Source organism: Rhinatrema bivittatum, chromosome 2 (genome assembly GCF_901001135.1).
Source record: "Rhinatrema bivittatum chromosome 2, aRhiBiv1.1, whole genome shotgun sequence".
Lineage (NCBI taxonomy): Eukaryota > Metazoa > Chordata > Amphibia > Gymnophiona > Rhinatrematidae > Rhinatrema > Rhinatrema bivittatum.
Window position 1 is genome coordinate 480,722,951 of NC_042616.1, and position 14,969 is coordinate 480,737,919.

General features: G+C 46.2%; 1 protein-coding gene across 1 annotated transcript in view; it reads left to right on the forward strand.

Annotated features, from left to right (window-relative positions):
• The window catches only part of LOC115085002 (serpin B10-like), a 41,873-nt gene that overhangs the window by 18,172 nt on the left and 8,732 nt on the right, over positions 1–14,969 (forward strand). Inside the window, 1 exon segment of the mRNA XM_029590507.1 lies at positions 14,320–14,487. Coding sequence (XP_029446367.1) covers positions 14,320–14,487 — 168 coding nt within the window.

The window sequence follows — 14,969 nt, forward strand, 5'->3', positions numbered from 1 at the left end:
CACCGAAAGAAGTGTTTGTGTTAATGCTTGAAAGATAATCTAAATCAGATTTACTCAGAGCTGCCCACTCTTTATTTAAAGCAGTGGCACAGACAAAACTTGTTTACTCCTGGAGGAATTCTGCACATGCAATTAACAAATTCTGTGCAAAATATTTTAAAATTCTACATGCTTTATATTTGACAAAATAACCCAATATAAATTACAGTTTTTGAGTAATTAATATAAAATGCAATACACAAAATAGTTATTACTGAAAGATTCAAAATGTTTAATATTTTTGTGCAAAATTCCTCTGGGAATTCATTGCCTCTTCTATTTTCTCTTCCCCTGGCAGAAAATCCTTACCCCCAGACCTGACTCTCTTCACTCTCTTCCACCTCAAGCCTGAATCCTTCTGCTCTTGACTTTCTAAACCCACCCCCACCCCCCCTCGCCGCCCCAGTTCAACCCCTTCCCAGCTCACTTTGAGGCTCATACAGTAAAGTGCGCTCTACCGCCCGTGTTTGGCCGCGCGTTTTCGACGCGCTATGTTTACCCCTTATACAGTAAGGGGTAATAGCGTGTCGAAAACGCGCTGCCAACCCTCCTGAAACTAATAGCGCCCGCAACATGCAAATGCATGTTGATGGGCCTATTAGTCATTCCCGCGCGATCCAGAAAGTAAAATGTGCAGCGAAGCCACACATTTTACTTTCAGAAAGGCAGGCGTTAATTTCGGTCGGCACCGGGAAAGTGTACAGAAAAGCAGAAAAAACTGCTTTTCTGTACACCCTTCAACTTAATATCATAGCGATATTAAGTCAGAGGCCCAAAAAGTAAAAAAAAAATTTAAAAAAATTTTTTAATTCTGCCCACGGGTTGAAAGATGGACTCTCAGTTTTGCCGGCGTCCGTTTTCCGAACACGTGGCTGTCAACAGGTTTGACAACTGACGCCGGTAAAATCGAGCGTTGGCTGTCAAACCCACTGACAGCCGCCGCTTCTGTCAAAAAAGGAGGTGCTAGGGACACGCCAGTGTCCCTAGCGCCTCTTTTTACCGCGGGCCCTAATTAGCATACCTGGGCTTCCTGAATTGTGTGCCCAAGAGAGTGGGCGCTCGCTGGCTCTCCCACATGGTTTTCTGTATCGGTCCGTTTGTTCTTTCTCTCTTTCCCTTCCTGGGCTGTACCCCCTTCTCCAGTCTCTCCAGCCCCAAAGCAGAACCTGGCCCCTTTACACTCTCTCCTCTCAGCCCAACCCCCTCCACTCTCTAGCCTTCTGGGCCTGACCCCCTCTGTGCTTTCTCGCCATACCCCTCCCCCCAAGCCATGGCCTCTCCTCCTGGTTCATCCCCTCCACTCTCTCTCCTCCTGACTCCAACCGCTCCCCTCTCTCTCTCTCTCCCATGCCCAGCTTCCCTCCCCATGCTATCTCTCTCTCTCTCTCTCTCTTCTCTCCTTCCCCTAACCCTGACCCCCCTCTGTGATCTCCCTCTCTCTCTGCTCCTCCCTCCCTCCCACCACCCTTGGCCTATCTATCCTCCTCTCCACCATCCGGTACTCTCTCTTTCTCTCTTCCTCCTCTCCAAAGCACTCCACACTCTTTCCCCAACACCAGTCTCCTTGCTGGTGTATGCTGAAGCTGCCCTCATCCTGATCCATGCTGGCATTGCTGCCGCTCTCGTGCCCACACAGCCATCACTGATGCTAATGCTACTTCCCCTCCAACCCACACGTCTGACATCGCCTTCCCACCCGGCTCATGTGGTCAACACCAATGCTAAAGCCAAGTCCCTTCAGTCCGCATGGCCGATGCTAAGGCATCCACCCTATGGTCTTTATGGTCCATGCTCATACGATGTCCCTGCCATGCAGCTAACCTTCGTTTGTCCTCTGCCCACCAACTGACAGCAAATTCCATGCAGATCCTGTGTCGCACAGTAGTGCAGAATTCCCCCAGAAGCAAACTTGTTATATAATCAACTCAGTCAAGGATAACATCATAGGGTTGGTTGTAATGTGAATTGCCCTAGCTCTGTGCTGCATTTGTTCTGATGATTAATGATATTTTATTCCAGTTATGATGATGTCTGGCTTTCTGCAAAGAGGATTCATGAAAGAATACATTAATTTTTGTTGTATTACATGATTTATTGGATCTGATTGTTTTCTTTGCTTTTTACATGATATACTTGTGCATTTATAAACTACAATAAATATAAAATATATTAATACAGATTAATAAGGAATTTTTAATGCTGGTAAGTGTTTGAAAGAATTGAGGTAAAATATTTTAAAGTTTCATGCATGATGCATAATGGCTGTTGCAAAATCCTTAGAAAGCCATTGTAGGGTGCAGTATATGGCATTATTTATCTAGAAGAATACAACTAGTAGGTCTCAGACCTGCATGCCTAAAGCCCACCCATGTTAACCTTGTGCCCACCCAAAAAATCAATTCTGGCTACGCCACTGCCATGCACAGTAATCTCACCAAAACCCAGTTGCTTAGTTAAGAGGGTCTTAAATCCTTCTGGGTTTATTTTTTTGTTTGTTTGTTTGGTTTTTGTCAAAGACCGGAGAATGCAGAGATCCCCAAGCATTTAGTACATTCTCTGGGATTTCAGCCCCCAATCCTATCTAACGATAGGTAGCTGATACTCAAAAATGGCAAGTTCCTTGTCTAAATCCCTCTCCTGAAGTATTGATCACAGGTCCTCTCAGGAAACACGGATAATATCAGGATGGGTCACCCACAGAGGTTTGCAGACTGTGTTTGTGAAAAATGGAAGGGTTTTGTGGCCAAGGGTTTCAAACCCTAAGCTTAAGGCAGGGATGGTGAACTCCAGTCCTCAAGGGCCGCAAACAGGCCAGGATTTCAGGATATCCACAATGAATATGCATGAGAAAGATCTGCATGCACGCCTCTATTGGATATGGATGCAAATCTTTCTCATGCGTGCTCATTGTGGATATCCTGAAATCCTGGCCTGACTGCGGCCTTCGAGGACTGGAGTTCGCCATCCCTGGCTTAAGGTCATCAAACCAGCTCCATAGCACTGCATTCCTTCTGACAGGCAGACAGGAGGCACAGGGCTAACCGGTGGCCAGCTGACAGCACGCTTTCGCAGTGGATAAGCAGAGGCGAATCAGGGCTTCTGCTCAGGAGCTCTGCAAATATCATCCTACATAGTGCACTGTCCCTCCGGAAAGACATAGGGAAAGCAACTTTCTCTTCTTCTTTCCAGCCCCAACTGACCAGGTTCACCAGTACAGAAAGCTCCACCATTGGCTGCTTGGTTCCAGTCAAATCATTTCGCTCCCTGTGACTCACAAAGGAAGGGTCTAAACTATTTTTAACCCTTTAGGTACAGGTTAGGAAGTTTTGTTTTCTAATTGTAACTTGTGCAGTCAGGTTACATTTCCAAATAACCTTAAATGTGTTCAGCTTTGAGATTCACTTCCCAGAACTTCTGATCTGAGCTACAGCCCTGGATATGTGCAGCCCCCTTCTTGACTTGGCCCACAAGCGCAGAAGTCACATTCAGCAACAGCCAAACAACACCAGCATAGCAAGTCTGGCAGGGATGTTGCACTACTTATTAATATCCTAGACCAGCAGTTCTCAACCAGTTGTGTGGTGGCACTCCAGTGTTTCGCCACTCTTCACGGTCCCCCACTGGCCCAGCTGCTCCCCCTGCCCCAGCGAAATGGGAACTCTTTGTCTGCCCAGCTTAAAATGCTGATAGCCCAGGTGGAACGCGGCAGGAGGGCTGGGTTCAGCAGCAGCACCAGCAAGGTCTCTTCTTCCCCCGCCCCAACCCACAGCCCGGAAGAGGAAATGATGTGCAGCCACCTCGCGCGGGGGAAGAAGAGACCATGCTAGGTAAAGTGCGTACAGCACTGGCCCGAAGAAGAGCAGCGCACCCCAGACCAAAAAGAGAAGCAACGTCAGCCTCCCTGGCCAATGGGACAGAGGCATTCACGGAGCGGGATGCCAGTGGCCAGCAGTTGGTGTTCCACCTTTACGGAGCAGAAGGATGGAGGGCTGCTATTTCCAAAAAAAAAAAATAAAACAAAACAAAAAATAAAAACAGGGGTGGGTAAGAGTATGGGGTAAGGGTGTGGCCTGCTTGTTACAGCGGTTGCTACTCCTAATTGAGCTGGACGTTCACTTGGATGCAGATACGGCGCTGCTCTCTAAATTGGTGGTGGGGTGGAGGGGAATTCGGGCTGGAGTGTACTGGAAGCCAATAGTAACAGGTGGGAGAGAAAAAAAGGGGAAAAAAATGGATAAAGTGCGTAGCTTGCTGGGCAGACTAGATGGGCCGTTTGGTCTTCTTCTGCCGTCATTTCTATGTTTCTATGTTTATCAAGGCCGCGAGGGCTGGAAGAAGAGGAGGCTATTACTGCTGCTAGTTGTTCTTCGGTGGGGAGAGAGAGAGAGTGAGTTAGCGAGCATATGTATTTGAGATCCTGTGCATATGTGTGAGAGACAGCATGTAAGAGTGATTGAGAGTCTGCATATGTGTGTGATTAAGAACCTGTTTGTGTGATTGAGAGCCTGTGTGTGTGAGAGAGACAACATGAATGCAAATGTGTTATTGAGAACCTTTATGTATGTGAGAGAGAGCATGTGTAAGTATGATTAAGAGTCTGTGTGTATAAGAGAGAGAAAGCATGTGTGTTTGTGTGTGATTGAGAGCCAGTGTGAGAGAGAGAGAGAGAGAGAGAGAGAGGAGAAACTTACAAGCAAACCCCTCCCCCGCTCCCTCCTAATTCACAACAATCTCAGGGCACCTGGAAATCGAATGTTTCCATGTATGGAGAGTCCAGCATTTTTTATCCTTATTATTTTTCATTATTGGGCCTTTGTGTCTGCTGTTTTGAAATATTTTATTGGTGTCCAGAAATTTTTTATATTTTAATTATTGGATATTCCATTCATCAGCAGTTTTGAAAGAATCTGTTCTTTTTATTTGCATGGTTTTACTGCTATTGATTTTATATTTCTTGCTTTATTTTATGAGGACTGGGGTTTTCTCTTTTTCCTTTGTTGCACTGCAAACAGAGACTCTGGCTTGTTGAGGTTTCCACTTCAGTTTTTGTCTGCATATTTCTATTTATAGTTTATGGTCTCTTTATTCTTTGTTAGGTGAGGGTCAGCACATGTGATTCAGGTGAGGTTTTCTGCTGGCGTGTAGTTTCTGTGTAGGGCTCTTTAGCAGCCTGGCTTGTTCCATTTTCCTAATAGGAGGAGTATTGGAGTTTTAAGGCCTAGTAATATTTTCAGTGTTGCCTTTTCTTAGGTAAGGTGGCTACTGTGCTGGAATTTGGTGCTGTTCTGGTATGGGAGGTTTACTATTTATATTATTTCTGTTCAGATAGAGTACTCTTATCTTTCCCTTGTGTCATTCTTAACAATAACACTTATATGGGGCCTTTTTTTTTTTTTTATTTCCGCCATAGATTAAAATGAGCAGTGTGTTACTCAGGTGAGCATTGTCCATCAGATGTGTCACGATGGGAAAATGGTTGAGAACCACTGGTCCTAGACAATTCAGGAAACTGAGACAGTGGAGGTAAAAGATAAGGACTCTGATGCAAGCAATAGTACTGTAGTAAGATTTCAATGGCAATTAATTAAACTTCTATCAGAGACCAGTATTGACACATGGGCATTCCATGTCAAGTGGACCAATTTAGAAAATCATTCATGCTCAACCTCTTTCAAATTGAATACAATTTTGTGTGGATGTTCGCTAGGGCCTCAAACAAAACTATGCAAACTTTTTCAGCTGGATCTCTATTGGTTCAAGAGCTAGAGGCAGCTAAATGAAGGCCTGTGTGCTCTGTGCAACACAAAATGGCCACTTTCTCCGGGCACTGCAGTCAAACAACCGATGTTAGGGACCAGAAATGTTGTGGATTATTATAACCTCTGGTGATAAGTTCCTATGCAAAGTTTGGAACCTAACAGGAGCTTGTCACCCTTTTTGTGGGCAAGCAAACTATGTGAAACATTTTACAAAAGAAATTGAAGGCCTACTTTGAGTCCTCATTTCTCCGTATGTATACTTTGATTCAGGCCATAACTGGATCAGTAGTCATGGCCCCTGATGTACATCTAGGATTTTTACAAGGAGGCTTTGCAGCCAACTGGAAGCAAAGATATAGTTACATAAAGACATGATGTCACCTTTTTATGCAAATGTTCACCATTTTTTTGGGTGCAAATATCTCTACTGGGTAGTTTTTATTTTTTTTTCTTTCTAATGTCTTTTGAAAGAGCACCTATTTTGCTACAAAAGTTATCCTGTTTCATCTTGGACCCAGCCTTGCTTTGGTCTGAATTGCAGTCTCAAAGACAAGCATCATTTGCTTGTGTGAATGCACTATGTTAAAAAGAGAAATCTTTGGCACCCAACTGTGAAACATGCAAATGAGCTAGAGATGTGAAATTTTACAATGCAGCTCAGTTTACTGTGCTTACCACACTTTTAGCTTTTGACACATATTTTATTAGACATATTTACATAAATTAATCATCAAAGTCATTTCAAAACTTTGTATGCTGATTAGTTACCTTGCATTGGTCAATGGTGGCTGAGCCACTGCCAATTCAGCAAAATTGACAACCCCATTGCCTAGGGGCCACTCCAGACTGCCAAACAAGGTACCAGCCACAGGTTCCAAGCTTTTATTTAAGCACAAAACAAGAAAAGACAAGACGCTACATTCGAGAATTGCTTAAAATGCAGATTTCACAAAAATTCACTTAGTGAATTTTCCTGCCTTGCACGTGCTTTTGAATGTCCCATCAATGTGCGACAAAGTGGCTTTGGAATAAATGTACTGCTTGCCTGATGAAGTTGTTATGGGTGCATCAAGGGTAGCAATAATGTGCTCTTCTGGAACCCACCAGGTATCTATATGGGTGGCAAGAAAAATGAGCTGGCAGGATCTTGGGAGTGCAAGAAATTGATCAAGACATTCCGTTCCTCAGTTGAGACTTTGCATATATTACCAATCCACCAGGATTTATCATATATGCAAACTAAATACTGACCAGGTTGGAAGCTGGATACTTGAAGGGCAGGAAAATATTCACATTCATGTTCTAGAACACTTGCAATGAATGAGGTGACATCATACAAAATGTTGCTACTGCAAATTTTAGTTGCATCAATGGGTTTGAATTGATGATTTCCCTTGTACCAGTAGCTATATGACCTTTATTAAACCTCTCATCCTGAACAGGTCTGATTGCTTTAAACGTCCTCCTTTGGCATAAAGAAACATTTGATATCAGGGACACAAAGAACACAATAGTGTCACAGGCCAGGGCATGTTCCCAAAATCTCTGCCACAACACACTGCTAACATGTCATTACTATAGCTCCTTGTGATGGTGATAATTTTGCATGTTCAGGCTTGTACGCAGTAGATAACAGAGCACATTAAAATGTCCATTTTGAGGGCTCATTTATAAAAATATGTTGAAGCAAGATGAATCATAAGCTACAAGCATGGTAAGCACAACGAGCTTCACCACACTGTAGAATTTCACAACTCTAGCTCATTTGCGTGTTACACAGCAGGGCGCCAAAGATGTTCTTTTTAACATAGCGGGCCAACACATGCAAATGAAGCATATCATTGGGGCCTTAATTCTGAGCAAAGCAAGATCAAGTCCAAAATGAAAAAGGGTGACTTTTGTAGAAAAAAAAAGATGCTCTTTCAAATGACATAAAAAAGAAAAGAATTAAAAACTACACAAAGAGATATTTACACCTGAAAACTGGCAAAATTTGCACAAAAAAAGTGACATCGTGTCTTTAAGTAATTATATCTTTGCTTCCAGTTGCCTTTAAAGCCTCTTGGTGCAAATCTTAAACGTATATGCCATGGGCCATGACTACTGGTCCAGTCAGGGCATGAATCAAACAATAGGTCAGGAGCAATAAGGAGTCAAAGTAGGCCTTATATTTATTTTGTAACATTTTTCACAAACTTTGCTGGCCCATAAAAAGGGAGGCAAGCTCATGTTATGTTTCAAACTTTGCACCGGGACTTAACCACCAGGGGTTGTACTAACCTACAAAATTTCAGGTCACTGAGAGGTGTTGTCTGGCTGCAGCACCTGGACAAAATGGCCATTTTAGATTGTGTGGTGCATGGTACTCAGAGGTGACCTCCATTCAACTGCCTCTAACGCTCCAACCAATGGAGATCCAGGTGAAAAATTTAGTACGGTTTTGTTTGAGACCCTAGAGAACTTCCATGCATAATTTTGTTCGATTTGGAGGAGACTGAGCATGGACTCCTGGTCCACTTGATATGGAATGACCCACATAGACAAGGTTTATGATAGCATTGCAACACGTAGTTCAAAGCTAACACCACTATGCCCCATTGACTATTTTACTCTCTGGACAAGACTTCTTGTATTGTCAGATAATAATAATATCTGTGCAGCCCCTCCCCTCCCCATGCACACACACCCAGAGATGGCTTCATAGATATGATAATCAGACTGGCTGATCACTATGGGGCCGATGCAAAAAAAGTGTGGAAAGTGGGTGCTGAAAAGTCAGCGCCCGCTTTCTTAATGAGCGCATGGTGCCCGCAAGGGGGACGCCCTGCTATATTGTAATTAGGGGGTCGCGTTAGCAAGGAGGCGCTAGGGTCGCTTGCGCGGCCTTAGCACCTCCTTCCTAACGCGACCCCACGGTTACAGGTGGTCTGCCAGTTATGAAGACCGCCGCCAAGCATATCAGCGTCTGTCTTCAATGCAGCCAGCTGAGTTTTTTTGTTTTTTTTTTTTAACTTTTAAAGAAGAACAGAAAAGCAGTTGTTTCTGCTTTTCTGTACTTTTTTCAATGCGCTCAGCTATTAATGCCTGCTCCAGGCAGGCGTTAATATCTGAGTGATAAATGTGCATCTGAGACGCACATTTATTTTTTTTGCATTGGGAGTGAATGAGTAAAAGCCTCGTTCACATGCATTTGCATGTGATGAACGCTATCCCATTCACTCCGTGTCCAATGCGCGTTAAATAGGCGCTAATCCCACTATTGCATTAGGGGGTGGATTAGCGCCTATTTAACCTGCATCCGACTGTGGGTTATACAGTGCGCTCGGCTGAGCACACTGTCTTGCATTGGCCCCTATGAAGGAGAAAAGGAAGAGCCACTAAGAAGAAACCTCTTCCATAAAATTGCTGTTATGTATGACGTGGAGGACACACAGGTTGTTCAACACAGAGAAGAGATCACACTTGCAGAACTGCTGTCATAAACCTCCAGACATACCTAATAGCATCCCCAGAACCAAATATTTATTTATTGCACTGGCAAAGAGGAGGACCAGGGTTTAGAAGTGCCAAACCTGTTTTTCTGCAGGCCACAGGTGGGAGCGATACAGAGCACTGCTGATTTCCATAGTTCCAGCAGCTTGGGGCACGGCAAAAGTCAGCAGTGGCACCCAAGCTGAAGGATCTTCTTTTCTTTATCCTATGCAAGTGGAATGGAGGGGGGAGGCAGTGGCAGCTGGGCTCAAAGGTATTTTTTCATTCGGCACCATGTGGGCCATGAGGGGAAAGCCAGCAGACAGGAAGGTGGCAATAACATCAGCAGTGGCAAAGCCAGTCCTATGAAGTGATAGGCCACAGGTATATTTTTTCTTCTGCTGGCATGAGCTAGGATGGAGAGGGGGAATGGTAAGTAGTACATATGGAATTTTGCTGTTTGTACATATCTTTGGATGGTGTCATAGAAGCAATTAATAAATGTGAATAAGTAAACAAACAAACAAATAAATACATATTAGTAGCTGGTGGCTGTTCTTTCTTTAGACCTTTTCTAGAAATACCTGGAAGAAGGGAGAAACAGCGGCCTGATGACCACATGCTGTCCCCGGAATTTTGGCGCTCTAGGCAATCGCCTAGTTTACCTAATGGAAGAGCCAGCCCTATTGCTACCTCTAGAAAAGGTGGCAGTTCTACCCTAGGCCCAGCTCCTCTTCAGAGCAGCAGCAGCACTTGGTCACAGACCACCGGAACTGTGAGCCAGCACAAGATCATAAGCACTATGGCACCCTGCCACTCTCCTCCTGCGGCATGAGTTTACTTTTTAAACAGAAAGTTCACAGGAGTAGGAGGGCAGGGTGCTGCAAGAATTGTGAGAACACAGAAAGACCGATGAAATACCATACACTCAGGCTAGCACAATTGTTAACCCGTGGTTGGATGCACATTTTGGACGCGCGTCCATAACCCCTTATGCAATAAGGTGATATTAAGTCGGAGGAACCGAAAAAAGGAGTAACATAATTTTTTTTTTTTTTAATGTCTTGCCAATTGTCAGGTTAGGAAAACGGACGCTCAGTTAATGAGCGCCCGTTTTCCTAACCTGCTCACAGCCACTTCTCCTGGGTGCCCAATGCCGAGGAGGTGCCAGGGGCGCACAATTTCCCCTAGCGCCTCCTTTCTAACATAGTGGCTAATTTTTCCAACTCCATCGTGTACCTGGCAGAAGTGGATGGGCGTGCGTTAGGAAAACAGGCGCTGAATCATGAGCACCTGTTTTTCGTGCACCGATATTGCATCGTCCTGTTTGTGACTGCAGTATATTCCAGGGCTACCTCCCAATGTAGCTGAGGTGAGTGAATAGAAAAGGAGAGATAGGGGCATGAAGGGAGAAGAGGCTTGCAGAAAGAGCTGAGGAAGAAGGAAGCTATTGAGTTGCCAGCAACTATACTGCCAGTTTAAGGATCCTTCCAGCAGCCGTAATAAACCGTACAAATACCAGACGATTGACAGCCCTAAACCTCTACAGAACACAGCCTCAATCTTGTAGATCTGAAGAGTTAAGAGGCTTCAGTTGAGCGGTGCAGTCATTCAATCAGGCAGCAGTTTATCACAAATGCCAATGAGTATTGGGAAAAAGGTTTTGTAAAAGGGTGTGAGTGGTACCCATTCTTTATAGATTTGTTCTGACAAAGACCTTTGGCAATGCATACCAAATTTAACTCCTGTTTCCCGTCTGTGGTATGTGATTCAAGGGTGCTATAATCACAATCTTCTCAATATATATGTGCCATTACCAGCATGGAGGAATGTTCAATAGTAAACCACCTCTGTCTGTGAGCTCTCTTGCTAAGCCCTATGCAAACAAGGGTGATGCATACTGGCAAAAGCTTTGTGCCTCTGCATGCCCTGAAGAGATCTGGCTCAGAGCTCAGTAACCAGCAGCAGCAGAAAACTAGGAGTGGCAATGCCGCGGTTATCTCAACACGATGATCTATGTGCTGCATGGCCCTGCTGTGTGAGAAAGAGATGTGCTGAATATGTGGTTGCATAATCATACCTGTGTTACTGTTGCGGAGCTCGCCCTCAGGCCCAGTTAGGAGAGCAGAGGCGCGGTCCCATCTAAGGTAGGATGTGAGCCCTTGGGCCGTGGCACGACTCAGGGAGGAGCCCCAAGACACACCGTGGGAGGTGAGTTGGTACGAGCACAGGTGGAGCAGGAGCGAAGACAAAGCGAGGATTATCCGGAACAGAAACTAGGCAGGCTCAGCCCTCCACTGGACTACACGCACCAATGAGATCCAGCAACACAATGCTGATCTCAAGAGTAGCCCTCCGGCCACTCGATAGCCCTTCCGGACCCGTAGCTAGGGAATGACGAGTGCCTGAGACCAGACGGAGGCTGAGGGCAGGAACATGAAGACTTGGATGAAGATTCAGGATACTTGGAGGATTCAGACTTAGATTTGGATACTTAGGTGAAGACTTGGATACTCAGGAGACTTGGACGAAGACTTGGATAGTCAGGAGACTCAAACAAGGATTCAAGATATTCAGAAGACTCGGACAAGGATCCAAGTTGCTCAGAAGTTTCAATCAAAGATTCAAGAGGCAGGCAAAGTACTTGGTGAGAACTGCATCACAGCATGCCCTTCACAGCTGCCCATGGCTGGTCGCAGACCATGCTGAACGTGAAGCAGACTCCAGGTGAAGACGTGGAACTTGAGACTGGAACATGGCGAAGATTCAGTAGAGGCATGCACCGGGGCATGCCGTACACAGCCGCCTGTGGCTGGTCGCGGACCACGCTGGAGCGGAGCAGGTTCTGGCAGAGTCTTAGGCATGGATAGAAGCAGGCACAAGTGAACTCCGTAGACCGGGAACAAGATACTCAGGAACAAGGCTTTAAAAACAGAAGTCTCCTAGAGGATTGCACTGCAGGCGACAAGAAGGCCTTGTACCACAAGGCGCCCTATACAGCCATCCCATGGGCTGGTCACGGATCATGACATGGCACGCCAAGAGAGGTGGACAGATGAGGGACCTGGGAACTGGACGAAGAGCTGAAGATGAGATGGATGGAGTTAAGACAGGAACATCGGACATCAGGAACAAGGAACATGGTACCTCGGACACAGGACATCTGGACATGGAACATCTGGAGCATCAGGAACAGAAGACAGGCGATGAGGGACGAGATCAGGGACATCAAGGAGACTAAGTTCAGGAACACGAAGAACATAGAACGAAGATCCATCAAGGCACAGGAGACCACGGAAGACCTGGATCGGAAGGAAGAACACAGGCACAGTGCAAACCCAATCCGAAGACCCTGAGGAATGGCAGCAGGGCCGTTTATAGGGCTGAAGCAGGAACAGGTTGATGACATCACTGCTGAGGGCCACGGGGCTTTTCCCACTGCTGGCCCTTTAAAAGCTGAAGAGAGCCACGTGCCCGCGCCTATGGAGAGGCCAGAAGAGACAGACATGCTGGCGGTGTCCCTGCCACATGGAGAGGTCGAGGAAGAGCGGCTCCCTGCTGCGAAGACGGAGATAGAAGCAAGCACTGGTAAGGGGGGCTTCCCTGCCATGTGAGGACCTCGGCAACAGCTGCAGCCGTGAAGTCGGAGCACTTCGGGACTCAGCCTACCTGCACAGAGCAAGAGCCAGCTGCGGCATCCAGGCCATGGAAGTCAACATCAGCAGCAGTCTGCCGTGCTCGGGCTACAGAAAGGTAGGGGGACTGCCCGTGCCATCGCAGGTAGGCCCACAATAGTTAAAGATACAGGAATACAGGCTGTGATGCCCTGCAAACAGAAATCAGTTAATATGTTGTTGCGTCCATCGGTCTTCGACGGCTTCTCCCCGCCTACCTCTCTCTACTCTTGGCTCCTCCCGCTCACCTTGGACTGATGGCCACCGTGGCATCTGCTTGCCGTTCTCTCCGGCATCCCCGGACTAGCTTTGGTGCTGCCTCCCGCCATTCTCCTTCAAGGTACCTCTAGGGCGCGCGCGCCCACACCACCCTCATCTTAAACTCTACGTTGGCGCGAACCTCAGGGGTGTCCCCCTGATCTGATGTCACGACTTCTGGGTATATCTGCCTACAGTATTTGCTATCTCGTTGAGTTAGCAACAGGATTCATACGGATGGGATTCGCTCTCCGTTCCTAAGCTACTCTGCCACTCCAGCGTTATCTGAAGCTCTTACTACCCTTCAGGGTCTCTAACGGAGTACCCGCTCCTCAGGGGCCTCTTTGCTTCTTTCAGGTGCTATCAAGAAACCGGTACTCGCTCCTCGAGGGTCCATGTTCCCTGTGTCACTGTCTGCAACCTCTACCCTTCTACTTGGAAGAACTAACTTACAGTTACCATCAGTGAGTACAGAAACCATCTCTCTCCACAGTACTGCTTCACTGGAATCAGGTACTCGCTCCTCGAGGGCCTGCTCTCTGCTCCAGTATCAGACCTCTCGTCTAGTGGAATCTCTGTTACTGCTAAGTGAGTACAACGCTACCAAGTCTCTCTGCTCTAAGGGATCAGGTACTCGCTCCTCGAGGGCCTGCTCTCCCTGTCTCGGAGCTTCTACTATTTCTACATTGGGACTCTGTACGTTAATCTTATTGTGTGCTCATAACTCTCAGTCTCTTTCCACTACATAACTGCCTTGCAGAGGATCCGCTGTTCCAGCGTCCTGTGTGAGACGCGCCCAGCCGGGTTCTACAACCACTACTCACTACTGCCACCTCTGGTGGCCATTCACACTGTTTAATAAAAGATTCAAATCTGTGTTTGTCTGTCCGGAGTAGCCTGACACCATGGTCCCTCATGGGACTGCCCCCCGTGGGCGTGGTCAGCTGCCACAGTCTCCAAGGATCCACCGAAACACTATTAACCATAACCTATGTTTACTGCGTGCTGAAATTTTTGTAGCATATTACTTAATTTAGGGGATTATTTATAAAAGGTTTTGTGTCTATGGCTTTGCTGCAAAAAAGAGCTAATTTTTTTCTCTTTTTTTTAATTTGCAGATTGAAAGTAAACTAGTGCAAATGATGTACCAGAGAAATAAATTTAATATCTTGTACATAGAAGAACTATCAACCAAAGTCCTTGAGGTGCCATATGTTAATCACGAACTGAGCATGTTCATACTGTTGCCAGATGACATTGATGATAACTCTACTGGCCTAGAGAAGGTAAAACGTCTAAATTATCACTTCTGTATTTAAGAGATATGCAGTGACACCTTCTAAGCCTATCTTAAGGGCCCCATGACAGTTACACTCACTCAGGTGCCCTAGATAGCCTGCCAGCAGGATAAGAGAGCTGGCGGGGGCACCCCCACAGTAGGAGAAGAGGCAGAGCAGAGAAGACTCCCACACAGGACCGGCAAGAGGCTGCAGGAGGCCATTCCCCCCTCTCAGGGGCTGGCAACGGAGAGCAGCTGGGAGGAAGCATTCCTGAGCTGCTGCAGCTGCTTCTCCTCCTCCCACGGCTTAGTGGCTTAGTCCATCCTCCAGAACCTGTAACCTACGGGAGGCAGAGAAGCAGCAGCAGAGGCATCTCAGAAATGATTCAGTCCCAGCTCTCACAGCTGTAACAAAGGTGAGAAGGGGAAGGGATGGGTAGATAGATTAAGGATTGGTGATAAATGGGAGATGAGAAACCAAGGACGTGG